Source organism: Sorex fumeus, unplaced genomic scaffold, assembly GCF_029834395.1.
Source record: "Sorex fumeus unplaced genomic scaffold, SorFum_2.1 ptg000024l, whole genome shotgun sequence".
Lineage (NCBI taxonomy): Eukaryota > Metazoa > Chordata > Mammalia > Eulipotyphla > Soricidae > Sorex > Sorex fumeus.
The window spans coordinates 56,099,925-56,126,798 of NW_026606081.1; the positions used below are offsets into that span (position 1 = coordinate 56,099,925).

Genomic DNA, 26,874 nt, shown 5'->3' on the forward strand with positions numbered 1-26,874 from the left:
ACAAGGCTGGGGGACCACATGTGGTGCTCGGGATCAGACAAACCAACTACCGTTCTGTTTCCAGGCAGAATCCTAGGGTGAGGATACACACATGCACATGCACATGGAACCCTGGTACCCCACATGGTCCCCTGAGCCAGTGTGGTCCCCAAGCAAACTAGAAGAGCAGCCCTGGAAGGAAAACAAATGAGTTTTCTTAGGAGGTGAGGCAAAGCCTCTCCGCGGAAAGGCACTGGTTCTCATGCTCAAACCTGGGTGAACTTTATCCAAGGCAAGTGCTGTATCCATTGTATTCTCTCTCCAGCTCCTGGATTTCTGTGTTCTAAGTTTGAGGATAGGAAACCAGATGGACACTCTTTTTTTTTTTTTTGGCTTTTTGGGTCACACCCAGCGATGCACAGGGGTTCCTCCTGGCTCTGCACTCAGGAGTTACTCCTGGCGGTGCTCAGGAGATCATAGGGGATGCTGGGAATTGAACCTGGGTCAGCCGCATGCAAGGCAAACGCCCTACCCACTGTGCCCCCCAGATGGACACATTTTAGGATTTGTAGTCATCATTGTTGCAGAAGTAATTTTAGTGAAACCTGATGGAAGAAGATTCTTATTTAGAATATTATGTGGTTTGAAGTATCATTTAATTCTATGTCCTTAGCTGCCTATCATTATGAAACAAGTTTATATATCAGTGCTGATAAGGAGTCAATTAATCATATTGTTTGTGGATTCCCTTAGTGCTTTGATTTGCTTTTAGTACTCGTGAACTCCTTGGATACAAAGGCATCATCTACCATGGAACAATTTGCTCACAGTGAAGTGGCTGAATTGAATTGCTGCGGTCACAGAGGAAGTCAGATGCATCCATACTGGATTCTTTGTCATGGTCCTCCACAGTTTGCTTCTGTGGATTTGAATTCAGCCATGCCAGTGCCATGGCTGTGAGCAGCCTGGTAGTGTCATATCATGCAAGTGGGCACGAAGATAGGGGAAGGACTCAAGTGCCAGAGAGTCAACACTTGAATGATTTCCCAGTTGTGCAGGCATGAACTGCTTGGTAGGGTGGAGGCGGGGGATGCTCAGGGCAGGACAGTGGGAAACTGGAGACCCAGGGAGAGGCAGAGGGATGGGAATGGGTGGTCCAGCACCCAGGGTGAAGATACGCACATGCAGGTTTTGATACAGCGCTGAGGTGGATGGAGGGAAATGGTGCCTCACGAAGAAGGGAAAGTGGTTGAGGTTGCCTGTTCTCGAGAACAGGGTGTCTGGTTGGTTGGAATTAGAGCCTGAGCCGAGAGCAGTAACTGGTGCCACCTGCATGCCTGTGGTAGTAGGACCGTGTGCATGGCTGGGCATGCTGGCTGCAGGCAGGTGGAGGTCAGGCGCCTTTTCTTCCGTAAGTGCTGGACTCTGGTGAGAAGAACTTCATTTAAAATCCTCCATATGGGTGTCAGAGCAATATTATAGTGGCTAGAGTGTTTGCCTTGCACACAGCTGATCCAGGTTCAATCCCTGGTACCCTACATGGTCCCCTGAGCCAGTGTGGTCCCCAAGCAAATTAGAATAGCAGCCCAGAAAGGAGAACAAATAAGCTTTCTTAGGAGGTGAGGCAAAGCCTCTTCACGGAAAGGCACTGGTTCTCATGCTCAGGCCTCACTCCTCCTCTGCACTCAGGGATCACTTCTGGCGGGCTCTGGGGTAGAACCCTGGTCAGCTGCTTGCAAGGCAAGTGCCCTACCCATTGTATTATCACTTCAGTCCTGTTATTTTCTTGTAATGTTTCGTATTCACCCATTCCAGAAACCTTCTCTTTGTATGTTATACTTTTTGATTTACTTGTGCAATTTAGTTTGCATTCATTAGACCGTAAGTAAGCCCTAGAAGAATACAGACTTGGAACACCCAGCCTTGTCTTCACAGTGCCCACGGCATGTCCACCAGGGTATGCTTAGTGAGCGCGAGCCTCCACCGATCATAGTCTTGGCCCACCAAGGAGCCAGTGGTGGGTGGTCTGCAGAGAAAGAACCCTCCTTTCATTTTGGACAGACAGAAGTGGGAAGTAGGGAGTGGTGTGGCCTGCTGCCTGGCAGTGGGCCCCTGGGAATCTGGAGGATGTGCAGGGTGCTGCTGTGTGTCTGTGGAAGGTGCTCATCAGCTCCGTGAGTTGCCTTTTGTCTTCAAGCAGAGTCAGTGCCCCATCAGACAGTGAGGGGGAGGACTGGGGCTGAGTTTCCATGACTTCACTGGGCTTGGTGTGCTTCTGTCGGGACTCAGTGTTCTTCATCCTGTGCTCTGAATTGCAGGGAGGAACCGGGGCACCAAGGGGAAGCCAAAAATGGACACGTGTAGTCAGAAATGACACAATCTCCTGGGTGCTTTTTAAAATAATAGTCCCCTGTGCCCTAACAAAAAGAGTTCTCCAATAAAAATGAGAGAATCTGGGCTTGGGCGACTCTTAACTCTTCTTTAAATGGCTTTATTAAGATAAATTCACAGGCCACATCATTTGCCTATTTAATACTTTAATGACTTTTGACTAGATGTGTAAGGATCATGATTAAGTTTAGAACTTTTTTTGGTGGGGTGTTGGGCCTCAGAGTTTACTCCTGGCTTTGCACTCAGGGATCATGCCTGGCAGTGCTTGCGGACTGTATGTGGTGTCAGGGATGGATCCCTGGTTGACTGGATGCAAGGCAAGTGTCCTACCTGTAGTGCCATCTCTCCAGCCTAAAGCTTACAATGTTTTTACCATCCCCTGAAAGAGACTGTATTCCAAGCTACCCTTGATAAAATACTTAATAACTTGAATCTTGAGTACCTCCCCCCAGCTAAGTTCAGTTCACTTTTCTCATTGGCCTCTTAACAGCTATGAAGACATTCTGAGATCATTCCCTTCTTTGCTTCATTGCTTCAAGGACACTAATTTTCTTGACAGGGAGAAGAGATAAGTTGGCGACTCAGAGTCAGTATCTTTCTTTAGGGCTGGAAACAGCGGAACAGATTGAGCTACTGTTCCCCAAGCACCCCTGGGTATGGCCCATGAACCAAAATCAAACCAAAACAACCGTGTTTTACTCCTGCTGAGGAGAGGTTTCTCTTCCTTCTGCCTGTTCTGGGGTGTTTCCGGAAGTGGGGGCCTCTTGGGCCGTTTCCAGGGCTGTGCTTGGTGTGGCTGTACCCTGTTGCCTCCTTGGCGCATACTTTCAGCTGAGGAGTTCTGTCCCTCATGAACTGCAGGTAATAACCTGCAGGTCTGATTTATTTGGGGAAAGGGGGGTAGTGTTGGGCCACACCCAGTCGTGCTTGGGGCTAACTGGCACTGTCTTCAGGGATCACTCCTGATAGGGCTCAGGGTACCTACCGTATGTGGTACTGGGGGTCGGACCTAGGTTGGTCATGTGCGCGGTAGGTTCTTAACCCCTGTAACACTTACCTCTCCAGCCTGGGACCTGATGTTTCAGGACCTTGGTACTCGTGTTGGGGGAGGGGAGGGAGTGGCAGTTCCTAGAGTAGAGATCTATTCCTGTGGATTCTCATCAGGAACCTGTTTGCTCTGTGGCTAAAACCAGGACAGGGTGGGGCTCGCAGCAGTGGGTGGGGGCACCTCTCACAGTATGTCGCCAGAGTCCTGTGGAACAGCCCAGCTGGGACCTGGGAAGCACAGGGGGAGAGTTTCTTGAATCTCAGGCTCCTGTGTCATCCTGCCCGCATCCTCTTCACCTGGTTCCCAGCATTGCAGGAGAATTGAGCTGGGGGGGGGGGGGGTTGGGGGTGGGGGTTGGGTTCCACGAAGTCCCTAAACAAACCTTGTGTGCCTGGGGTTTAGGGTCTTGCTTCCCGTGCTCAGGCTGCTCCTTGGTTTGTCCCTCCCTGGGGTGAAATCCAGTAGCTTCTGTCAGCGGGGACCTTTTCTCCCTGGGCCTTTCCGGTCTCCCAGCCTGTGTTCCTCAGTGACCTCTGGGAACTGCAGTCTGAGGTTCATTAGACGGGGGTCTGAGGAGGAAGTTGAACCAAAACAGGCAGCTTTCGTGCCCTTCCCTGTCTTACCAGCCCTCCCTCCCACAAAAACAAAAACAACAAAACAAAAGCCTTTGTAGGTCTTTGTAGGTCCTGCTTAAGTTTTTCCTCCAACAGAAAAACCCTTTCTGTAGTTCCGGTTATTTTTTCTGGTCATATTTGGAGTAAAAATCAGACTCTTATCATACGGTTGAAAAATTCATCATTCTGGTGAGCAGAACCGGAGTGTTTGGTTGCCCAGTCAGTTGAACTCATGCCCCAACGGCTGAGTTAAGCAGGCCTTCCAGCTTCAGGCTAGAGATCACTGTATAAGGTGTTAGGAAAGCGAATCCCTGCCACTCCCTCTTTTTTTCTGTTTTGCTTATTCTGCTTTGGTGCTGGGATGAAACTCAGGGCCTCATGCATGTGAAACCAGCCTTATTCCACCACCTCCAGCCTGGGCCATGCCTCAGCCTCACGCATTTTGTGCCCACCTCTGCCTGCAGCTCTCTTGGCAGCTCCCTTCCCTAAGGAGGAACCTCCCTATCAGCTCACTCTGAGCTACCATGGGGTGGGGGTGGGGTGGGGGGTGTCCAGTCTGTCTCTGGGAGTTCCACAAGGCCTGGGGTCGGGGGCATTCTCAGTTTTCTCACTGCTCCGAGGACAGTGGCTGCAGCTGTCCTCCTCAGGGGCCTGCTGTGACAGGAATTTGAGCTCTGAGGGGGAAGGAATCACTCCAGACCGTTGGTGGGTATTTGTCAGTGGCTTCCTTGTTCCTTGTCTTCGAGAGTGAAAGAGTCGAGGTGCCCCTGGCTTTGGAACTGGGCTTCCTCCCTGCTGCCTCTGGTGCCAGGTGCTCTGGAGGCTGTGACACATAGGTGGTCCATCCGGATCTTTTGTAGACGCAGGGGCAGCCATTGGAGCTTCAAGAAGAGGCCCAGACTCTGGGAACACAGTGGGTGAGGCAGGAACGTGAGAGATGTTGTCCGTGGCAGGACTTGTGTGGCTCCCCTCCCTGTGCACAGAGGGTCTTTGGCCTGGACAAGTGCACACACCGAGCATCGCCTTTCTTCAGGCTTGTCCATTCCCTGTGCCTGTCTGCATGTACAAGGAGCGTAGCTCTTGGAAAGGGTGTCCAGGTGCGAGCACATTGCTGAAGGGTACCAGTTGCCCTGTTGCAGCTGCCTGAGCCACAGCATCCTGGAAGAGCTGGATGGTGTCCAGCGGGAGGGGCCCTTTTGGGCTAGTGCAGCTGGGAAGAAGTGCTCGGAAGTAACTCTCAGAAACCAAACCAAAGAGAAAGGACCCCTGGATCCTGATACTTAGCAATGACATAGTCCCATTTTGGGGGCCCCGAAGCACTGGAATCTACCTCACGGACACTTCGGAAAATAAAGCAGAAGAATAAATGTGACCCATAAACCTACCTGAGAGAGATGGGTGTGGGGGGCTGCCTTCCAAACAGCGCTCGTTCACCTGCAAGTTCAGCTGGAATCCTGCTCAGATAAACCAGAGTGATCTCCAGTGAGCAAAGGACTAGCGCGAAGCCCGGGGCAGGGTTCGGACTCAGAACGGGAGGAGACTGGGAAATGAACCCGCTATTGAGAGAAATCTGCTCCACAGGGAGTGATGCCATACGGATTGGAGGATTTCAAGCAGCTGATGTGATGGTACTCAGTTAAGTGCAAGCGGGTCTGCATGCCACGGAAACGGAAACCTCAGCATAGAAGTAGAAGCTCTATAACAAAGTACAACTCGTACAGAACCAGCTTATCAGAAGTGGCAGCGCTCAGGGGGACGGGCAGCGGCCAGCACTGTCTGGAAGTAGACCATGGCTTGGGTGCCCCGCTCCTTGCAAGGACTGCTCTTACCCGGTCTCGCTGCCCTGCTCTCTGGGTCTCGGACACTGCCAGGAACTGGTGGGTTTGCTGGAGTGGCTTAGAGCATGGATGATGGGGCGTGGATGATGCCAGGCCTGGTTTGTCTTGGAGGTCTGGAGCGAACACTGGAGCATTTGTGTGTGTCTCTTCCCCTCAGCCTTTCTTCTTCGCTTTTCTTTCCTGCTTTCCTCTTCTGGTGTCTGAGAAAGGCGAAGAGGAGCTGGACTGGTGACATCAAAGGGCACGATTCGATTGATAGCAGAGTAGGCCTGGCAGAGAGCAGCCTCTGGGGAGGCTTTGTGGGGCCTTTGCCTTTTCTCTACCAGCTGCTCTTGTTGGTGGCAGTGCTGGGAATCACACGGTAATGAGCCCTCGTCAGCATGCCCTGCTCGACAGGTGAAGGCCAGGGTCTTGAGGCTCGCCTCCACCTTCGCTGTGTATCCGTGCACACCCATGCCCACCTTACTGTGCTCCCAAGAGTGTAACCATCTCTTCCTTTGACGTAGTGTCCTGGACCCCAGCTCCCATGTTTTGCTCCAGCTCACCTCTGATATCCTTGTCGAGATCTCCCTCTTCCCCACTGGCACAGTCCCTGTGATCCAGCAACCAAATAGTTAAAGTCTGGCTGGCATGGGGGGGTGGTGACCAGCCTCTGCTTATCAGGCTTGATCAGGCCTGTGACTTTCCTGTTTGTGAATACCCACACTGCGCTAGGGGGACGTGCAAAGAAGTGGAGCACATGAGTGAACACCGCAGGGGAGATCCCTGTAAAAAATTCTGCTTTCTGCCCGTGTCCAACCTGTGCTTAGTTGCCCTCCTGGGAGCTTGCAATCTAGCCTTAGATTTTTGAGGGCAGCTGTATCCTAGGTTAATCAAGAAATTGTTTTCTTTGCAGATAATCTCCAGAGTTGCCTGTTGCCTACCAGGGTCCCACAGTAATAAGCTCTTTGAATGCTTCTATGGAGTTTCTCTCTTTTTTTTTTTTTTTGCTTTTTGGGTCACACCTGGTAATGCTCAGAGGTTAAGTCCTGGCTCTGCACTCAGGAATTACTCCTTACAGTGCTCGGGGGACCATATGAGATGCTGGGGATCGAACCCAGGTCAGTCGCATGCAAGGAAAACGCCCTACCCACTATACTATCACTCTGGCCCCGTATAGAGTTTCTCTTAAACTAAGAATGGTATACAAGCAGTCTTTGAAGCTTAAAGGAATCCGCACATAGTAAGCTTTCCACATAAATATTTATTCCTGTCGTTTCCTTTTAGTTGGTTTTTCTAGGTCATTTCTGATGGTGTCAGTCTGGCTTAATTCTGTCTCAAGGAAATCATTTCACAGAAGGAGTATAAAACTGGGAGCTTCTTTTGCTTACTCCATTTCTTATCTTTCAAAACCAGATCACATATGGAATCAGTATCAATGGGACAAAAGCTATGTCCAGTTTTACCCGATATTAGCTACAAAGGTTATCTCATGGGCTGGAGCGATAGCACAGCGGGTAGGGCATTTGCCTACCTGGGTACAATTCCCAGTATCCCATATGGTCCCCTGAACACCGCCAGGAGTAATTCCTGAGTGCAGAGCCAGGAGTAACCCCTGTGCGTCGCTGGGTGTGATCCAAAAAAGAAAAAAAAAGTTAGATCAAATTTACCCTGAAAACCACATAGAAGTATTTCTACCACTGTGCTGAAAAGTCCCTCATATGAGCAAATAGTTCAGAAAACACTTCCCTGAACAGAAGTTTGAGAGTGAGTAATCAGAGGCTCACTCTGGTCAGCTGGAGAGCATCTGGGCGGCTCACAGGACATCTAAACCATGGAATGAGTGCTTTGGTGACAGAGTTCATCTTATTCTGAGACAAAAATCCAGAGAACTGTAAAGGGTGTTGGGAAGATCCGCCCAGGATGGGAGATGCATGCTGAAAGTAGACTATAGACCGAACAGGATTGCCACTCAGTTCCTCTTTTGCAAACCACAGCACCCAGAAGGAGAGAGAGAACAAAAGGGAGTGCCCTACCACAGAGACAGGGTGGGATGGAGGGGGTGGGAGGTGGGAAGGATACTGGGATCAGTGGTGGTGGAGAATGGGCACTGGTGGAGGGATGGGTACTCGATTATTGTACGACTGAAACCCAAGCACAAACATTTTATTTACTTATTTATTTTTTGCTCGAGCGGGCCCAGTAACGTCTCCATTGGAGACTTTGTTGTTACTGTGTCTGGCATATCCAATACTCTCGGTAGCTTGCCAGGCTCTCCGAGAGGGGCGGAGGAATTGAACTTGAGTTCGGCCATGTTGGCCGCTTGTAAGGCGAACGCCCTACCCACTGTGCTATCACTCCAGCCCTTATTTTTGGGTCACACCTGGCAATGCACAGGGGTTACTCCTGGCTCTGCACTCAGGAATGACTCCTGGCAGTGCTCAGGGGGCCATATGGGATGCTGGGAATCGAACTCGGGTGGGCTGCGTGCAAGGCAAACGCCCTACCCGCTGTGCTATTGCTCCAGCCCCCTCAAGCACAAAAATTTGTAAGTCTACAACTGGACCTCATGGTGTCTCACTAATAAAAATTAAAAAAAAAATCCAGAGAACTGCAGAAGTCCATTGAGCTGTTGATTGCATAATGGAGCCGCGTAAAGATACGAAGCGATTTAATACATGAACTTAAATCTGGAATTAAGTGTGGGAACCCAGGTAGATGGCAGACGAACTTGTCGGGACGTCGCCTGTTGTGGACTCTGCATTTTGAGGGGGCTGTGTTCCTGTCCTTTGAGAATACAGACATGGGCTCTGTGGACCGTTCAACTTACTTAGTGCAAGCTGAGCCAAAGTCTTGACTTTCTGCAGTAAATGGACAGCTCAGGGAATGACTGGGCATTTGGGCACTCAGAGTGAGAGAGTTAGAAACCCTTAGTTGAAACCCTAAGTCTTTTTTTCACTGGCGACTGCCTTTTTCTGCTTTCTGTCTCCTCACCCTTTCTAGTGCCTTCCAGTGGTAGCCATCTCATTGTCATCCGGAAGATCAGTAGTTCTGATTTGTTTACTTGACTTTTCATAGTGAATCTTTAAAAAAAAAAATTTAAAAAAATTGTTTGACTTTCCCCAGCAACTCCCCAGGGTCTTAGGGGCCCGTGAGAGTTGATTGCTCAGGACTAGTTGATGTGGAGTGTCTGGCCCATCAGAGCTGCCACCAGTACCATGCCCTAGAGTGCTGGGTGCTGGGTATTGAAAACTGAGACCTGCCTGACCCTTTGAGTCATCTCTGCACTCTTGAAGCTCTTTCAGTGTTCAAATCTTTACTTACTCATTCTGTTGGGTTTGATACCCACAGTTTTCTTGCCACCCCTCCTGCCTTGCATTTCAAAAGTTGTCTAAGGCTGAGCTTATTCAAGAGTCGAAGGCCGTCTTATCACAGCCCCTCCACCTGCGTGCTGTCTTCTCCTGGGGCTGGGGAAGTGGGCCTCCAGATTTCAGGGGCTGGACAGTGAAAGGAACAGCTGATCTGGCTGCTGCTTGAGCTTCTTGGCTTGGGCAGCTGCTGCTGACTCTGGAGGTGAGCCTGGCGGAGTGTGGTGTCTCCAAGACTGGAGGCCTGAGGCTGCCTGTCCCTCTGTTCTGAGTGTTCGGACAGAAGGCAAGGAGTGTCTCCTCCGAGATTCCACAGCTGATTCTGTACATTCCCCACCCCAGCACTGGGGCAGGCCCTGTGGGCGGCGGCATTCTTGACTTGTCCATGCTCTGACCTGGGCTGGCCATCTGGGACTGGAGTGGAAGGATGCAGTATATATGTTTGTTCTGCACCTTGCTTTTGTTTTCTGTTTCTGTTGGCGTTTTTGGTCAACCTGGTGGTACTCGGGGACACCTGGCAGTGCTCAGGGAATCACTTAGTACCAAGGATTGGACTTGGGGCCTCTTGGCATGTCCTCTGGCCCCTTGAACTCTCTCCCAGGCCTGTCCCTGCTTTGTTTTTAAATAATCTCTACTGTTTAAGAGCAATTTTCGAGGCCCTAAGAGATAGGTCAGAAGACCAAGTGCACGCTTGGCATGCTGGTTGGGGGTCTGGGCTTGCTACCTGCTGTTACCTGTTGGAACAGCTCTTGTGGATATCCGTGTGCTCCAGGAAGCATCAGGAAGGTTATGTTCCCTCTTAGCACATGGTCCATGAATGGTCACAGTGCGGTGGATGTGGCCTCACATGCAGCGTGGGTATTGGTTTTGAAGCTTGATTTTCTTTATCCTGGTTTAGTAGAATTTAGGGGAAAAACATTCTCAGAAGTTCCTGTTGCTTACATAACAGCAACTGAATGTTTTTGGATGGCGGATTTCGGCTGGCGGCGCTTCTGCCTGTTTTTGTAGAAGGGAGCCCGCCCCCTCTGATGCTCAAGCTCGTAAACATTCCCATTTGGATACGGGCGGGAACACGCTGGTCTGCTGAGTGGCTTTCCCAGTTGGGTAATTACACAGCTAACTCTGGAGGCCATTACCTGCCTCCTGCTTTGGAAAAACTGAGTAGGGCCCCTCTATAAATCAGTGTCCAGAGGGAGGCTGGGAACCTGAGAGATGCATTGGGCTGACACTGGAAGCCTGTGCATGGCTCTGCCCCTTCCTCTCCTCTCACCTCGGGGCAGTGGGAGCAGTGTTCCCATGGACCTGATACTGTCCACTGCTGTTGGCTCCAGCTCACCAGCCCGTACCTTGTCTTGCCTTGTGTTTCTGCACAAGGAACCAGCCTGTCAGATGAGACCCTGCTCACAAAGGAGGGAGGTGGCTCCGCGCGGCCGAGGTCTGGGCTGGGGCAACCACTGTGGATGAGCCGAGGGTCCTCACAGCAGCCCCTTCGCCAGGTATTCAGCTGCAGAACCCTTTTACTTTGATCAATGGCCTCTTGGAGCCTCTGGAGGTCCCTCGTTCCCGCAAGGGAGAAGGTGATGGTGACGTGCGCACCCGTGGAACTGGTCATCTCCAGAGGTCAGATGTGTGGAGGGCTTACTAGGGAGAGGACATGGGAGCACCAGGGAGGCTGTGATGGTGGAGAATATTTTTTTTTTAATGTAGGAGTAATGCTATTTATTCACCCACTGATTAGCTGATTGAATTGGGCATGAACTCCACCTTACTTTTTTTCTTTCATAGTTTTATTTATTAACCCCAGTATACCCCCCCTCCCAACCCACCCAATTCCTGTGAGGCAGATGATTTCTACTTAACTCTTCTCTACATTGATTACATTCATCATTTTGACAAAAGATGTGCCATTATTGTTTAGAATTGCCCCCCAGCAATCAGAATTGCTGAAAAGGCATTGTGAAATACTTTGTTTTCTATAGGTGGTTATGAGAATCATATAATGATTTTGTATTTCTGCAAAGAGCCAGATAATTACGAGATTGGTTTCTGCTTGTGGGGGGCAACTCAGATAATTACGAGATTGGAGAGCTGCTTGTGGGGGGCAACTCAGGACCTCGGTAGGGCGTGAAGGATGAGCCGGTACTGCCCCCCTTCCCATGAGACTGCAGTTGCCCCATCACTGCCGGCTCATACCTGGCTTTCCAATAAGCTCTGAGGAGGCGGCCACCTTGCTGCCAGGGGGGAGAAAGGCGGAAGGGAGCAACACCCTTTCCCTCCTGGGGAGGCATGGCACCGTAGTTTAATGCATGGTCCACTCACTTTTCTGCTGCAAGCTGCAGGGCTCTGGATTAAGTCCTTTTGCCTCTGGAGCCTTGGCTGTGCCAGAGAGACGCTCGTGGGGGGCAACTGTGACCTCAGCAGGGCATGAAGGACGAGCCGGTACCGTTCCCTTTCCCATGAGACTGCAGTTGCCCTGTCACTGCTGGCTCATACCTGGCTTTCCATTAAGCTCTGAGGCGGCGGCCACCTTGCTGCTCGGGGGAGAAAGGTGGAAGGGAGCAACACCCTTTCCCTCCCGGGGAGGCATGGTGCCTTAGTTTAACACATGGTCCATTCACTTTTCTGCCACAAGCTGTTGGGCTCTGGATTAAGTCCTTTTGCCTCTGGAGCCGTGGCCGTGTATGCGGTACAGATGCATTTCTGCCAAAAGCCGCTGGGTTTCGAGATTTGTTTCTGAGTCTCTGGGATCATGGCCATTGATCAGCTTGATTAGGAGCCAGAGAGGCCGTTTGTAGGCGGCGACTCGAGGTCTTGCTGGGGTGTGGAGGAAAGGGCCTGTTCCACCCCCATCTGGTGAGGCCCCACGTGTCTCGTCACTGCAGGCCCAAACCTGACTGTCTTGTGGCCTCAGGAGGATGATGGTCACCAGGCCGCCAAGGGGAACAGGCCAAGGCACGAAACCTATTCCCACCTGGAGTGGCCCAGCCCCAGTAACCTACTGCAGGAACAGGACGCATTTCTGCCAAAACCTTTTGAGTTCCGAGATTCGTTTCTGAACCTCTGGGATCATGGCTGTTAAGCAGTTAGATCAGGAACCAGAGAGGCCATGCCTCCAATTATATAGCTGAGCCGGAGGTGGTTTGTGGGTGTGTCTCCCACATACCTAACTTTTGGCCGTTTACTTTCTTGGTAAACTTTGCCCCAAGTTTTTGGGGTCTGGCCAAAGGCACAGCAGCAATTTTGGGGTATCTGAAGGGCTGATGATGCCATCAGGCTGCTGATGCACTCGCCTCACAGGTACAGATTGATCTGCTGGCGGCACCATACCCCCGGTGGGGGATATTTTTGTTGCATAAGTTTTCTCTCGGGGGTATGCCCCCAATAGTCTTCAGGGACTGGGTGCCGTGCCTGTTCATGCTTGTCCCGATGTTGTGGACCTGACGGTTTGGTGCTCAGGCCTGGTGGCATAGTGCTGCTCTGGACTCAGGTGTTGCAGGGGATTGAGTCTGGGCCACATGCATGCAGGGCATGTGCTCCAGCTTTTGAGTGACCTCCCCAGTCTCTGCTGGGTGATGGTAATGTGGGGGTTTGCAGTGTTCACTATTTACTGATGTGAGGGAGCGAGGGAGGGAGGAGGGACGGAAGTTGGTTTTCAGATGCCTTTGGTGGAGTTTCAGAAGTGGATTTCGGATACCAGGAAGTTGCAGCTTGTTACAGAGGATGAGATCACTTGGTATAATTGGAGCTACTTGATAATTCTTTCACTCTGTTCTCTGAACATTCACAGTGGCCTGGTTTCTGGACTCGGAGCTACAAAATGACAAGCCCTCACTGTCAGCTGTCCCCTGCCCTGTGGGACAGGGCGGAGCAGGACTAGAAGAAAGGGGGGACCAGTGCTGTTCTCAGCCTTCAGCTGTGCCTCACCCCTGGGCAGTGTCTGCAGGGTTCTGGGGCCAGAGTGATAGGACAGTGGGGAGGGCGCTTGCCTTGTGTCTGTGCATCCCATATAATCTCCCAAGTCTGCCAGGAGTGATTCCTGAGTGCAGAGTCAGGGGTCAGCCTTGAGCACTGCTTGGTGCTTAAAAATCATAAAATAAAATAAAATAAAATAATGCCTTCTAGTGACTGTCGTAGATTGTGCTTGTTGATTTGGTTGTATCTACATTTGGGAAGGGCAACAGAGGGAAAGAAAGGGGAATAGGATTATATATTTAAAGTGACAAACGCCTCCTTGGTTTATGAGCCTTTGCCTCGTGAGGTGGGGACTGTTGGGTGGCGGATTTTACCCTTCCTGCTTCCAGCCACAGAGACAGTTGGGCCCCAGCATGGGGGGCCAGTGAGTCCCCATGAGTCCCCGAGAGGGTGTCTGGGTGAAGCCTCCCAACTAGCAAAGAGTGTGCTGGGTCTGCAGCGAGGAGGGCAGGGCTGCCTTCCTGGTGGGCCAGGGTTGCTCTCCTCTTTCTCCGACGTGTTCCTGGCAGCGGCGTGTTTTCAGAAAGGTGGGGTGGTGCTGGTGAAAGGCAGAGCGGGCACGACCATGTGTCACTGCATGGAAATGCCACACATGGTGGCAGGTGACTCTGTTCTGCTGACTCCACCAAGGGGAGAGGCCTGGAACCTGTTTGTGTATTTGTGTGTGTGTGTGTGTGTGTGTGTGTGTGTGTGGAGCGGGGAGTTTCAGGGCTCTGATTCTGTGTGCTAACCATTAAACATACTAAGCGTAGTGGCAGGAAGGAACCATTTGCAGGGCTGTTTGAACATTGTGGAAGACCATAAAGCCAGACCCTCAGAATTTGTTTGTGCTATTCATAGTTTGTTATTGTTTTCAACTAGGTCTCTTGTGGGTGCCCAGGGTATTCCAAGGGGGCCACAGGTGAAAATGGTATAAATGGGGGACTGTAGCACATGACTAGGGAGATGGAGTCACAGAAAGGAGGCAGGTCATAAGGGGGCCCCTGTGGGAAAGAGGTCAAGAAACATGGTTTAACCCAGTGGTCTTCAGCCACTGCCCACTGTACCTGGGATGGCCTGGAGGTGTAGAAAAGTTGACAATCACTGGTCTTGCTCTGTGGTTTTAACTCTGGTCTGTGGACTGGCTTGTAGGATGGACGCCAGTCTCAGTGTGAAAAAACTGGCGCCTTTCAACCCGTCACTTTCCGGCACCTCCCCATCTCTTTGAAGACATAGGACATGGGACAGTTCTTCCTCACCCCCATCCCTGTTTTTAGGGACAAACCCTGCAAGACAGCAGCAGCCCTGTTGGCCCAGAAATCTTAAGTCATCTCCACTGGGGTCATTTCTTTGCAGAAATTCCCAGGACGAGGGTTGGATTGGGTAGTACAGTGGGTGGCATTTGCCTTACACGCAGCTGGCCTGGTGCTTTTGTGCTGTCACTGTGCAGTCAGAGCAGTCACTCCAGGTCCTGGCATCTGTCCCAGAGGGTGACCCCAAGCCCCACGGCCCCTTACTCCCTCTCTCCTGGCTTGCTGTCATGCGGGAGTGCTGGGGCTGCTGGGTTGGGGGTTAAGAAAGGTTGGGGAAGATGGAGGAAGTAGAGAGCCTGGGCTTGGCAGTCCCTTTACCGGATGTCTATTTTAACCCCTGCTGAAGTGGATTTACATAAAGCCCAGCTGTTTAGGAAGGGTTCTAAATTTAGAGGTCATTCTCTTTCTCATTACTCAGGGGTGTCAGCTTGCAGTGAAAATTCAAGGGCTTGTCTCCCAGGTCTGGCCTCTGGGCAGCTCACAGTTCCCGTTTCCTCTGGATAGCAGGATACAGCTGGTGGCAAAGTTCTCACCTGTGCAAGGGCTATTTGGAGTTTTCTTCTCCAGGGAGTTCTTGTCATAGCAGCAACAGCAACAGCCGTTTTTGGGCAGGAAACCACTAGTTTGCGTTCAGCACCAGAGAGAATTAAAAATAATGCATGTTCCTCTTCCCGGGGGAGGGAGCCACCACTGAGGGCTTTGTTGAAGGTTGTCCAGAGTTGTCCAGAGAGGGCCCCCCACCCCCCTCCGCATTGGGCTCCCTAGTCCTTTCCACCCAGTGGACATACGGAATATGGGTCCAGACTGGTTTTCCTGATACTTGGCAGCATCCTCGGTCCCTTTAATGGGCTTCTAGGTCAGAACTCCCCCAACTTATGTGGCCTGCTGTCCACTTTTAATAAAGAAGTTACTCGGTGCCTCCCTTTAATAGAAGTTATAGGGCACCCCCCAGTTGCACCTGCAGCTACTATCATTCCCCCAAGCCAGCTCTCCTGCCCCCGGGGGGCTAGTACTCACTCGGGAAACCACTCTACTCTATTAACGTTGTGGATCTGGTCTGACCCGAGAAGTGTTCCAGGAATGGGTGGTTTTGTCCTGCAGCTGTAGCTATGGGTCCTTAGCTGTGAAATGATGCAGAAAAGCGGCCGATCGCTTTTCCTATGCCAGGGCTTCAGTCTTGGGTGTGCATTGGGAGCTCAGCCCAGTACCATGTGCAGTACAGGTGCTGGGTGGCATGGAGCAGTGCTGCCAAAGGTAACGTTGTGGCCTGGTGGACTCAGACAAGTCGAGGTGAGGGCAGAGATAAAATGCAATCGGAGACAGTGTGGGTTAGATAATCAGTGGTAATCCTGTTATCAGAGCTAGCGAGGGTGTCAGAAGACCTTACCAGGAGCGCAGTGTGAGCCCACACCTGTCTGCGCTGGTGGAAGGTGTGTGGGGGGCATAAGAGGGCGGCATGGCCAGGGCACCCAGAGGGTGACATGAGCCGGGATGGCCTGAGAATTTCTCAACTGCCACGACTTTTGTAGTAGGGTACCGTGTCTGTCGAGGCTCTGCTTAGATTGGGGGTCAGCACGATGATTAGGCTGCTGGGGAGACAGGTGAGAGGGATGTGCTGCGTGCGGGGATACAGCCCGTCCTTGGCTATGGTGTGGTGCCAGCCAAAGTGGTGGCATCGGGGCTTGAACTCAGTGCCTTATGCTGGCAAGTCAGGGGCTTTGCTCACTGAGGCCCCTCCCTCTTTTATTCTCTTTCTTCATTTTTACAACGAAGGGAATGCAGCTTGGCAGTTCGGCAACAGAACCAAGATAATGTGGCACGAAAAGCCAGGACTGTGCCTCAGAGCCCGAGTCTGCCGGTCTCCTCTGAGCCGGTTGCCGAACCCCTCCTTCGCTCCATCCTCTGCCAGGCGGGGCATGGCTTTCCTGTGCCCTGCTGCAGGCAGAAGCCATCAGGGAGTCGGGGTGCTTCAGGTGGTGCGTTTGCTTGTCTCCGAGGGAGGGCACTGTTCCAGGTGCAGTTCCTGGGGCCCCGGGGCTGCCACACCTCGGGCAGGGGTCCTCCTGCGAGGTCTCTGGCAACTGAGCCGCATCCCCCAGCATGACCCTAAGTCAGGGATTAGGTTGTACTTTGGCGCTTTTCTGTCCCTTTGCTGGCAGCCAGGTCTCTCCCTGTATGGTGGAGCTGGGCGGCCCGCCCTAGAACTCCCTCAGGAGAAGAGGTTGCTACCCAGCACGAGCCTTCCTGGGAGACTCTGCTGCTGTGCAGGCCCAGAGTGAGCCGCAGACTGAAAATCCACAGCATTTCAGGAAGGCTGAGTCAGCCGTGGAACCGGAGGCTGGAGAGATTTTCTCAGGGTGATAAGGCCCTGGCACTCAGGACTACGAGCAGAGGCAGGCAAACTGGCAGGGATCCCAACGGGGGAAGAAGGGCTGTTTTGGAGACCCCTTCTTGTTCACAAGTCCGGGAATTGACCGGATTCGGCGAGGGGGCTGGGAACCCTGAGTTGCTGGTGTGGCCAAGGAAGCCAGGTGGAGGGGCGCCGCCTTCCTGGGGTTACCCACAGCCTCGGTGACTGTGTCGGAGTTTGGGTCACAGATTCCTTTCAGTGTGTGAGCTGAGCCTTTGAGCCTGCAACTGTGAAGGAACGACTTTGGGTTGCCTTAGAAAAGGAAAGTGAAAAAGGAAACAGTGATTTGGGGGGGCCTCTGCCCTGGTGACCCACTTTTTCAGGCAGAAGCCAGTCTGTGTGGGCCACTGCTTGCAGGCAGTGAACCAGCACGCTTGCCTCTCAGAGCTCTCTGCCTCTTTTCCCCATCTGAACACACTTCCGGCCGTAGCACCAAGGAAGTGGGAGCTGTGTTCTGGGCTGAAGCAGGGGCTGACTTCTTGTAAGCATCCATGCTGCCTGCACCTCCAGTGGCAAGAGTTTATTGCTCCTTCCTGATCCTTGGACCCTTTTTTATTGTTGTGCTTATCATATTGCCATGTAATTATGTTGACAGCTGTCTGTCTCTTACTACATAGTTTCGGGCGGTGGCTAATTTATCTCTAATGCTCCCCAACTAGCTGTGCATGGAATACTATTACTGAATCTTTATTTATGGGACAAACAATTTAAAAACAAAACAAAAATCGTGTGACGAATAGGAGGCCCCAAATAAGCTCAGCATCACTGATCGCCAGGGAAATGCAGACCACAGTGAGGTGACATCTTGGACCTGTTCGACAGGTCTCTGGCAGGAAGAGCAGATATAAGACACTGCAGAGGGAGTGGGCGGGAGGGAGTCTGCATTGTCGGTGAGACCCAAGCTGGTGCATCCAGGTGGGAAACAGGAGGGACTCCAAAACTTAGAAAGAGAGAGCATCCAGCCATGGTCCAGCAATTCCGCTTCTGGGAATTTATCTCAAGAAAATAGGAAAAATGTTGGAAAAAATGTTCATCCCAGCACCATTGACAAATTAGCCCAGATATGTGAGAAACTCTGTATTCTTGGCTGGTGGATACAGTTGTCACAAGCACACACAGGCACGCCCCTGCTGTTTAGGCAGGAGAAAGAAGACACTCTAGTTATTTTCCACAACTTGGTGGGATTTTGAGGGCATTATGCTCAGTGAAAAAGATCAGAAAGAGAATACCAGATGGTTTCACTTCCACGTGTAAAGTAAAGTAAAAAGTAAAGGCCCTCCCGTTGATCGTCGATTTGCTCGAGCGGGCCCAGTAACGTCTCCATTGGAGACTTTGTTGTTACTCTGTCTGGCAGATCGAATACGTCACGGGGAGCTTGCCGGGCTCTTCCACGTGGAATCTGAACAAACCAGCTCACAGATACAGAGAATAGATGGCTGGCTGAGATGCTAGCCAAGGGATGGGGGAAGATGGGGAAATGAATCCAGAGGGTTCCAACCAGTTATAAAATGAGTCCTTGTGTGATGGATAGCGTGGTGCTGCAGGTAGAAGTGGTGTGTTGCAGAAGTGAAGGTTGCTAAGCCATAAGAAAACCTTCCGTCGGGATGTCCGGATGGATGTTAACTAGATTATATCTTCACATGGGCTGACAAGGTTGATGACTCATGAAACCAGCTAGCGCAGTGACTGTTCTGTAATCTTGACAAATACTGGGTCATTGGCGTATACTTGGGATCATGCCAGTTAGACCTGAAATGGAAGATTCACAGGGTCAGAGTGATAGTACAGCAGGTAGGGCACTTGCCTTGCACACTGCTGACCCAGGTTCGACCCCCTGAACACTGCCATCGTGTCCCCCGAACACCGCCAGGTGTGGCCCCAAAGGAAAACAAACAAAATTCACAGCCTTGGGAAGGAATGGTTTACTCTCTCAAGTGATTTATAAAGGAAGTCTAAGATGTGATAGGAATTTAGAGATTTGATTTTTCAATTAATTTTTTAAAAATTTTTTTAAAATCACGGTCATTAATGGGAACAATGACTGTGCAGTGATTAATTAATGCAGCTCTGCATAGACATCAGCCAGTATGTAGCTCCACACCCAGCAGTACTTACTCAGGGGTTACTCCTGGCATTGCCCAGGGGCCACATGGGTAGCAGGTGATTAATCCCAGGTTGGCTGCATGCAAGGCAGCACCCTACCTACTGTACTCTCTTCTAGCCCCTCTCTTCGCTTTTTGACCCCCTTGCTTTTTGTCTCTAGTTCAGTATCCCCCTGTTCTCCCAGCCAGAGTAGAACCTGTTTTTCTAACACCAGCCAGACTCCTTAGGAGTGAGGAGAAGGGCTTTTGGATTCCGACCTCTCCCTGAGGAAGAACTGGCTAGTGACTTTCTTAGGAACTCAGAATGGATATTGTCACCCTGAATGATGGTGAGTCGGAGGGGCTCACTGCAGCCCAGGACCCTCTCTCCCAGAAGCACTGAGCAGGGAAAGCTTCTCTCTACCTCTGGCAGAGAGCTGCCTTTCTGTGGAAATGAGCTGAGAGGGGTGGTTTGCTACACAAGACAAGGACCCTGTCCCCTGAGGAGGGAATGCCAGGCCTGGACAGCCAGTCTTTAGGCTGAGATTCTGTAGTCTATGGGTCTGAGAGATGTGGTTGGCAGCACTGCGCTGGACACATGTTGGGGCTGGTTGGTGCTGCCAGGGTCCCAGCTGGAGACCCCGAGTGTGGACAGGTCGAAGAGCCGGGCTTGTCCTGCTTTTACTTAGTGGGCTATACTTGTGTGTGCTGCTTTCTTTCTCAGTTCCTGGACCTTTAGTGAAGAATTTCAATTTCTTCATCATCGTCATCATCATCATCATTTTTGGTTTTGGGCCATACCTGGTGGTGCTCAGGGCTTACACCTGATTCTGTACTCAGAGATTACCCCTGCTAGGAATTGGGGGGACCATATGTGGTGTTGGGGACTGAGCCCCGTTTGACCATGTTCAAGGGAAGCGCCCTCCCTGCCATGTTCTGTCTTTGGCCCCAAGTATAGATTTCTGTTAAGGAAAGTGTCTTCTTACTCCTTTCCAGTTCAGCTGAGATACACCTAATGGCAGAGGGTTTAAAACAGATGTGCTGTGTATGTTTTTCTTCCTGATTAGAAAAAGTAATCTCTATTTATTGTTGAAATAGTTACGATTAAGAGACACCTAATTTAGGAGTGAAATTTTGCTGCAATTTGTAGAGCTGTGCGGGCCTTATTATATGTCTCAGACTTTGTTCCTGCATTTTCTTTCTTCTTTCTTTGTTTCTTTCTGTTTCTGTTTCTTTGTTTCTCTCTCTCTCTCTCTCTCTCTCTCTCTCTCTCTCTCTCTCTTTCTCTATAAAATATGGAATGCTTCACGAATTTGTGTGTCATCCTTGTGCAGGGGCCATGCTAATCTTCTCTGTATCATTCCAATTTTAGTGTATGTGCCACCGAAGCCAGCACAGTCCCTTCATATTCTTTACTGTGATTTTTTTCTTTTATATTTTTGGAATGTAACTTGTCAGAGAGAGTAAGGGGTTAAGGGGCTTGCCTTGTATGCAGTGACCCTGGGTTTGATTCCTGGTACCGCATGGTACCCTGAGCACTACTGGGAGTGACCCCTGGGCGCGGAACCCAGGGAAAGCAAGCCCTGAGCACTGCTGGGTATGTCCTCCAAGCAACAAAACAACAACAGCAAGTAAGACTCCTTTAGCTGGGTAGTGTTCTCATAGAATTTCATGTGATGGTCTCTCTCGCTAGTGGGCCCAGAGCTCTTTTGCTCTTTTTTAAAGTAGCGATTCTTCCAGTGGCACAGAGGGGTGGGCAGACTTATCTTTTTGGGGGGGAAGGGCAGACTCTTTACATGCATTTTTGTTCTGTTTTGCATTTTTGAGTCACACCCAGTGATGCTCAGGGATTACTCCTGGCTCTGGACTCGGGAATTACTCCTGGTGGTGCTCCTGGGACCATATGGAGTGCTGGGGATTGAAGCTGGGTCGGGTGCATACAGAGCAAGGGTACTGTATCTCTCCAGCCTATTTTTTCTCTTTCTGCACTCAAGGAGACTGAGGATCTGGCAGGCTATCCAGCTGTCAGGGCCATCACAGTGCGTCTGCTGAGAACAGGGCCTACCTTCTCTTTACTGTGATCTTGCATCCAGAATTTTTTTGTACCCCCTGCAGCCTTTCTCAGTTGAGTGTTTTCGCCAAAGCTCTCTGAGGCGTATCAAGCTGTTGGGTGGGCACGCACTGCTCCTTGGCTTTTAGGATCTTAAGAGGCTTTTTGTTCGTTTTAGGCCGGGACTTGGCATCTGTGGCTGTTGCATCTGTGAAGGGATTTGAGCTTGCAGTCTCTTTTTGTAAATAAAGTTTTATGGGAATGTGGCCAAACCCATTCACTTACGTATCATTTCAGAGACCATATGGCTTGCAGAGGCTGCAGCATTCACCATCTGGCCCTTACAGGAAATGTTTGCTGACCCCTGCTGGAGCCACCAGTTTCTGTTTAGGTGTATTGTGTTGTAGTGTCTAAGGTCTAAGGTTTTCACATTCATTTTGTGGAGAATTGGAGGTGCTTTCTGACCCCTTGCCCCAAACTGATCAGCCAGAGCACTGTCTAGTGACTGATCTCACAGAGTCCTTTGCAGTGGTGTGAACTGTAAACAAAACAAAACATAACAAAACAACAAACACACTAAAGCTTTAGCTGCTGTTAACCTTTGTAAGCACTGCTCAACCCAGGTTGATATGCCCCAGAGTGCCGTCCATATCCTGCCCCATGAAGAAGAATCTGACAGAGTTGGTAGGAAAGTGCAGAGAGCGGTGGACTATCCCACCATCTACTTCTCTGCCTGGAGAGCGCTCTGAGGCTTGTCACAGGTACACCTTGAAGGAGAAGTGGGTGGCAAAACTTGGTGCCTTGACGTGGAGATTGGATGAGTCAGATGGGGTTCTCCCATTTTCAAAGCCAGATGCAGTGAACTGGGGTGATGCTTTGTATGCTGAAGTCTTGGATCTGATTCCTACTACCATGTGGCCCCTTGAGCACTGCTGCGAGAGACCCCTGAGCACCAAAGTGGAAGTAGCCCCTAGGACTGCTAGAGGTGGCCTCACACCAGGAAGAGCAATGGAGTCTTCTGTTGATAGACCCAAGAGCGGCTCAGTCACTCGCCAAGCTTCCTGCAGAGACTCCTCTAGTCCCAACAAGGCTGGGGACACATTCCCTCCAGATTCCCCTGGCACGTGAGGGTTGGCACAGGCAGGCCGCACATACGTTTCTAGTCATTTTCAGCCCTTTGTCCCAGGCAGGCCTGAACAGGACCACGAAGCTGATTATTGAAGGTCAGTGAGCAAGTAAGTCTAGCTTTTAATTAATTGGCTTTTTAATGCACTCAGGGGAGGGCTCTGAGCGCGTCAGCCTCTGTCCCCTCCGTGCTCGCTGCTTGGATTGGCTCCCACAGTTTGGAAATTCACTTCATGTCTCTCCTAAGAGAGGTGGTGCTAGATCCTGGTCTCAAGCTGGGTTTTCGGTGTGCGTTTTGGCGGGTGGTGTTAGCAAGGGAGGGGAGGCCACATGGGAACTGGTCCTGTACCTGAAGTCTGGGGCTGCATTGGGCTCTCAGAATCATAACAGGTGGGTTGGAGGGCTGATCAGTCCAGGGGCGTCAGCTGGGATCAGCCCATGGGCGCCCTTGGGCTGTCCCACCAGAGATGGTGGGCTGGAGCTTGGGTGGTCCCTGCCCCGCTCCCGGGCTGAATGACTACTTGATGTTCAGCCTGGCACAGCCTTCCTACCTGGCAGTTCTGAGGAGATGACTAGCCGAGGGGCCTGGTTTGGGATCTGCCAGGTCACATGTGTGCATCACTGACCCCCGCTGCTGCTGAGGTGGATGAGGGTCTGGCAGTGTGGTGGGAACTTGATCTGTCCTTTGCCTGTATAAGTGGCATGTACTGTTTTTCAGATGGTTGGCTAGTGCTTTAATCTAGTTACCTATTCTGAGTGAAAAAAAGCTTTCTTAGTTCAAGTTATATTGCAAAGCCTCGTGTCTGCTGCTGGGACTCCAGGAAGAGCGGACTGGCCTGGATCTGTACTCTGGTCTTGTCCCCTGGATGAGGTCCTGGACAGACCGTCAGATCAGAGCTGGGAACCTGTTCTCCTTTGTGCTCTGAACCTGTTTTCGTGTGAATCCGTTTCGTAGTTAAAAGGAGCCAAAGGAACTCAGATTTGATTTGGAGAAGTAACAGCCCTTGGTAACAAGGAGCTGGCTCCTCCTTGCTAGGATGAGTGCCCTGGGGTGTTCACAGCCCTGCCACCCTCCCCTTGGCTCCTGTGGCCTAGGGGCGGGGTACCGTGAGGCCTGACTGAGCATGAGCTGCGTGCACTGTGGTCACGCTTCAAACGGATGTGGGCTGTCGAAACTTCTGACTAGGAGAGTTTTCCGATGCTTGCAAAGATTGAATTTGGACTCCGAGGGAGTCCATCATCCTTGACCTTCCTACCTTCCTTGCTGGGTGAAGCCTCCCTGGGCTTCTGGTTGTACTCATGTTGCCATATTGGCATCTTGGTGCTATTGATGTTTGGCATCAGTGTGAAGCTTGATTCTCATTTTCTTCTTCCATTTCTCTTTCAGTATCCTGGGTCATGAAACTTAATCCACAACAAGCTCCATTATATGTGAGTAAATCTTGAATTTTCTTTTTATTCTGTAACTGATGTTTGCCCTGTGTAATAAGTGTACACCCATGCCAAGGTGAGTATAGAAGTTTTTTTTCTTTTTGCTTTTTTCTTTTTCTTTTTTTTTTGCCTTCCCAAGTCCATACAGGAACCTCAGGGATTACACCCCATAATTATTAAGGTAAAGGTAAAGGCCCTCCCGTTGATCATCGATTTGCTCGAGCGGGCCCAGTAACGTCTCCATTGGAGACTTTGTTGTTACTGTGTCTGGCATATCGAATACTCTCGGTAGCTTGCCGGGCTCTCCGAGAGGGGCGGAGGAATCGAACTCGGGTCGGCCATGTTGGCTGCGTGCAAGGCAGACGCCCTACCACTGTGCTATCGCTCCATTATTAAAGGTAAAGGTAAAGGCCCTCCCGTTGATCGTCGATTTGCTCGAGCGGGCCCAGTAACGTCTCCATTGGAGACTTTGTTGTTACTGTGTCTGGCATATCGAATACTCTCGGTAGCTTGCCGGGCTCTCTGTTATTATTTAAAAAAAATTTTTTTTTATTGAATCAACATGAGATGCAGTTACACAGCTTTCATGATTTTCAGTCATAAAATGATTGAACATCCATCCCTCACCAGTGTATATTTTGTACCACCAATGTCCCCGGTATCCCTCTCACCACCCCTACCTGACTCTATGGCAGATAATTTTCTTCTTACTCTCTCTGCTTTTGGGCATTAACAACCCATAATTCTTAACCAACCAGACCGGTGCTTCAGTGCAAGGTTCGGAGGATGTTGGGAGTTGGGGACCAGTTCTGGGGTCGGGTTATGCAGCATTAGGGATCAAACCAGGATCGTCTGTGCTATCTTCGAGGCCCCATCCCTGGACTTGCTGAGACCACTTGAGTATGAATTTATCATAGTTTACACGGATGTTCCTTTGGTCCAGTTACAGTCAGTGACCAGCTCCATGCCCTAACCACTCTGCGACCAGGTGGTGCCTGTGAAGCCCAGACGGACTTTCCCTGGGCCTGTTTTTCCTCTTCCCAGAGTCCTTGCGCTCAAGTCGTACTCCACAGGGACTTCCCCTGGCTTGTTGCTAGGTGGCGCTGTGTCACTGCCTGGAGTCTGGCTGTAGGGCTGTTGAGGGCTGGTGGCAGTTTCCCAATCAGGTGAGATGAAGGATGAATGAATGACTCAGGGTTGGAACAACCATGGCCCTGGTGACAGTTTCAAAGTGTCAGTGGGTTCACTGAGTTGGAGTAGTAAGAAGTGCCTTTGTGTGGGGGCTGGAGTGATGGTACAGTGGGCGGGGTGTTTCCCTTGGATGTCGTGGACCTGGGTTCTATCCAGCACATACTGTCCTCTGAGACCACCAGGAGTGATCCGGAAGCACTGTTGGGTGTGGCCCCAGACAAAACCAGAAAGATTTTGATACTGGTATTGTTTAATGCTGGCAAAAAAAGCAGTGAGGTGCCGGTGTTGAGATCCCGCAGAGCTGCAGTGTGTGGTCAGAGAGGGTGGGAGTCAAACCTCTAAAGGAGCAGCGAGTCGGTGGAGAGTCCGCAGGGTTTGTTTGAGACCCACAGGTGATGGAAGATGGACAGTGCTGGGTGCTGGATGCTGGATGACGGATGATGGATGCTGGCAGGAGGTGGTGATCCGAGGTGGAGACGGCGGGATTTGTGTTGGGGAGGGATGGAGAGAATCAGAATCTGAAAGATGGCTGAGCCTTGATCAGGAAAGATGCAAAATTGTGCTTTTAGAACTTTTTGTTATTATTGTTTTGGTGACCACAAAGTAGATTTTGATACTGGGATTGTTTGATGCTGGCAAAAAAACTGTTTTTAAAAAAACTTTTGTTTTACTCTGGGATTAATGTGATAAATATATATATATATTTATACATATTATATATGCGTGTGTATACATATATATATGCATATGCATATATAAAACATTGATTTTGGATGTTAAACCAGACTTCTGGTTTCTAGGGTAAATCCCGTTTGGTGTATTTTGAATAGGTGACTAAATTCAACTTAATAAGTATTTTGTTGAGGATTTTTGGGATCTCTATACAAGGGATATGTCTATAGTTTTTTTTCTCTTCCATGTGTTTGTTTTGACCCCTAGAGGTTTTTGATTGGGACCAAATGTCAAAATGGCTGTGGTAGGTGGAATGAGAGCGCCCAGCGTGGTGCACGTTTGACTTCCAGGGCCTGGAATGGGATGTCCAGGTTCTGCGCCGAGTCTGCCTGGGAATCCTGCAAGGGGGAAGTGGCACCTGGAGAGGTCCCTGGGAGTGGCCAGGACTGTGGACCTGCATGTGCCTTTCCTATGTGGCGAAGGTCAGAGAGAGACATTTGTGGGTGTTCTGGTTTTGAAGGTGGCCTGAGGCGTTGACAACAGCCAGGGAAGATAGTTTTTTCTTATGTTCTTAGGTGTGGCTCAGTCTTCTGAAGTGTCCTTTTGTTTTTGTTTCTGGCTCCAACCTGGCAGTGCTCTTGGGCTATTTCGACCCCGTGCTTGGACGTCACTTCTGTCGGTCCTCAGGGAACCAGGAGGTCGAGTACCAGGGATCGAGCCTGGGCTTCTTGCGTGTGCAGCCTGCTCTCAGTCTGCTGAGCTACATCTGTCTGCCCCCGCCTCAGATTTCTGACCTTCAGAATACGTTTGTGCAGTTTTAAAACTCGGAGCTGTAGCTGCACCAGGAGGTTAATAGTAGTTTGGGAAAATGAATTGTTGATGGTGTGGAGGATAATTTCGGAAGTGGCTAGGTCAGCAGCTCTCTCCTGGTGCCGGCCTGAAACTGAGATCTCCGCATTAACAGGGAGTGTAACTGTTAGCTCTCCACTTTAGACATGCGCTCCGGGAGAGGAGGTAAGGCAGCACAGCTCTCATGGTGAGAGTTGTCATCTGCACTGATATTTCTGGATTTAGTCATAAAAAGCCTTGCAGTACATGTCGAGTTTTCAAAATGCCTTGTTCTGCTAGGGAGGCAGGATTCCTTCGGAATCAGTTCTGAGGCGTATTCTTCCTAAGTCTGTGCTTTGCATGCTGTAGGATCTACTGATGGTGACTTTTAAACTTCAGGGGCTCAATCTGCAGATGCACAGGTGGGGCTGAACCCAGAAAGAGGGTCAAATCCATTTTCTTTCTTCTGTAACCCAGGCCGTCGCACCCTGCAAACCCCACAGTGGTTAATAGGATAGACTCGTACATCCCTGTACGTGTTCTTTGAAATAAATTCAGGTGTGCAGAACAGTTCCAGGCTGCCACTTCACCTCTGCTCATCACTC

General features: G+C 50.7%; 1 protein-coding gene and 1 non-coding gene across 2 annotated transcripts in view; one reads left to right on the forward strand and one right to left on the reverse strand.

Moving 5' to 3' along the window:
* LOC130023326 (A-kinase anchor protein 13-like) overlaps window positions 1-26,874 on the forward strand; it is an 87,925-nt gene that overhangs the window by 35,727 nt on the left and 25,324 nt on the right. Inside the window, exon 2 of the mRNA XM_056113805.1 lies at window positions 23,535-23,578. Within this exon, the coding sequence (XP_055969780.1) occupies window positions 23,546-23,578 (33 nt within the window). The 5' untranslated portion in view covers window positions 23,535-23,545. The remainder of the gene's footprint in view (window positions 1-23,534; window positions 23,579-26,874) is intronic.
* LOC130023852 (U6 spliceosomal RNA) lies at window positions 20,262-20,368 on the reverse strand. Its single transcript, XR_008792515.1, has one exon. It is a non-coding gene; the product is annotated as a U6 spliceosomal RNA (small nuclear RNA).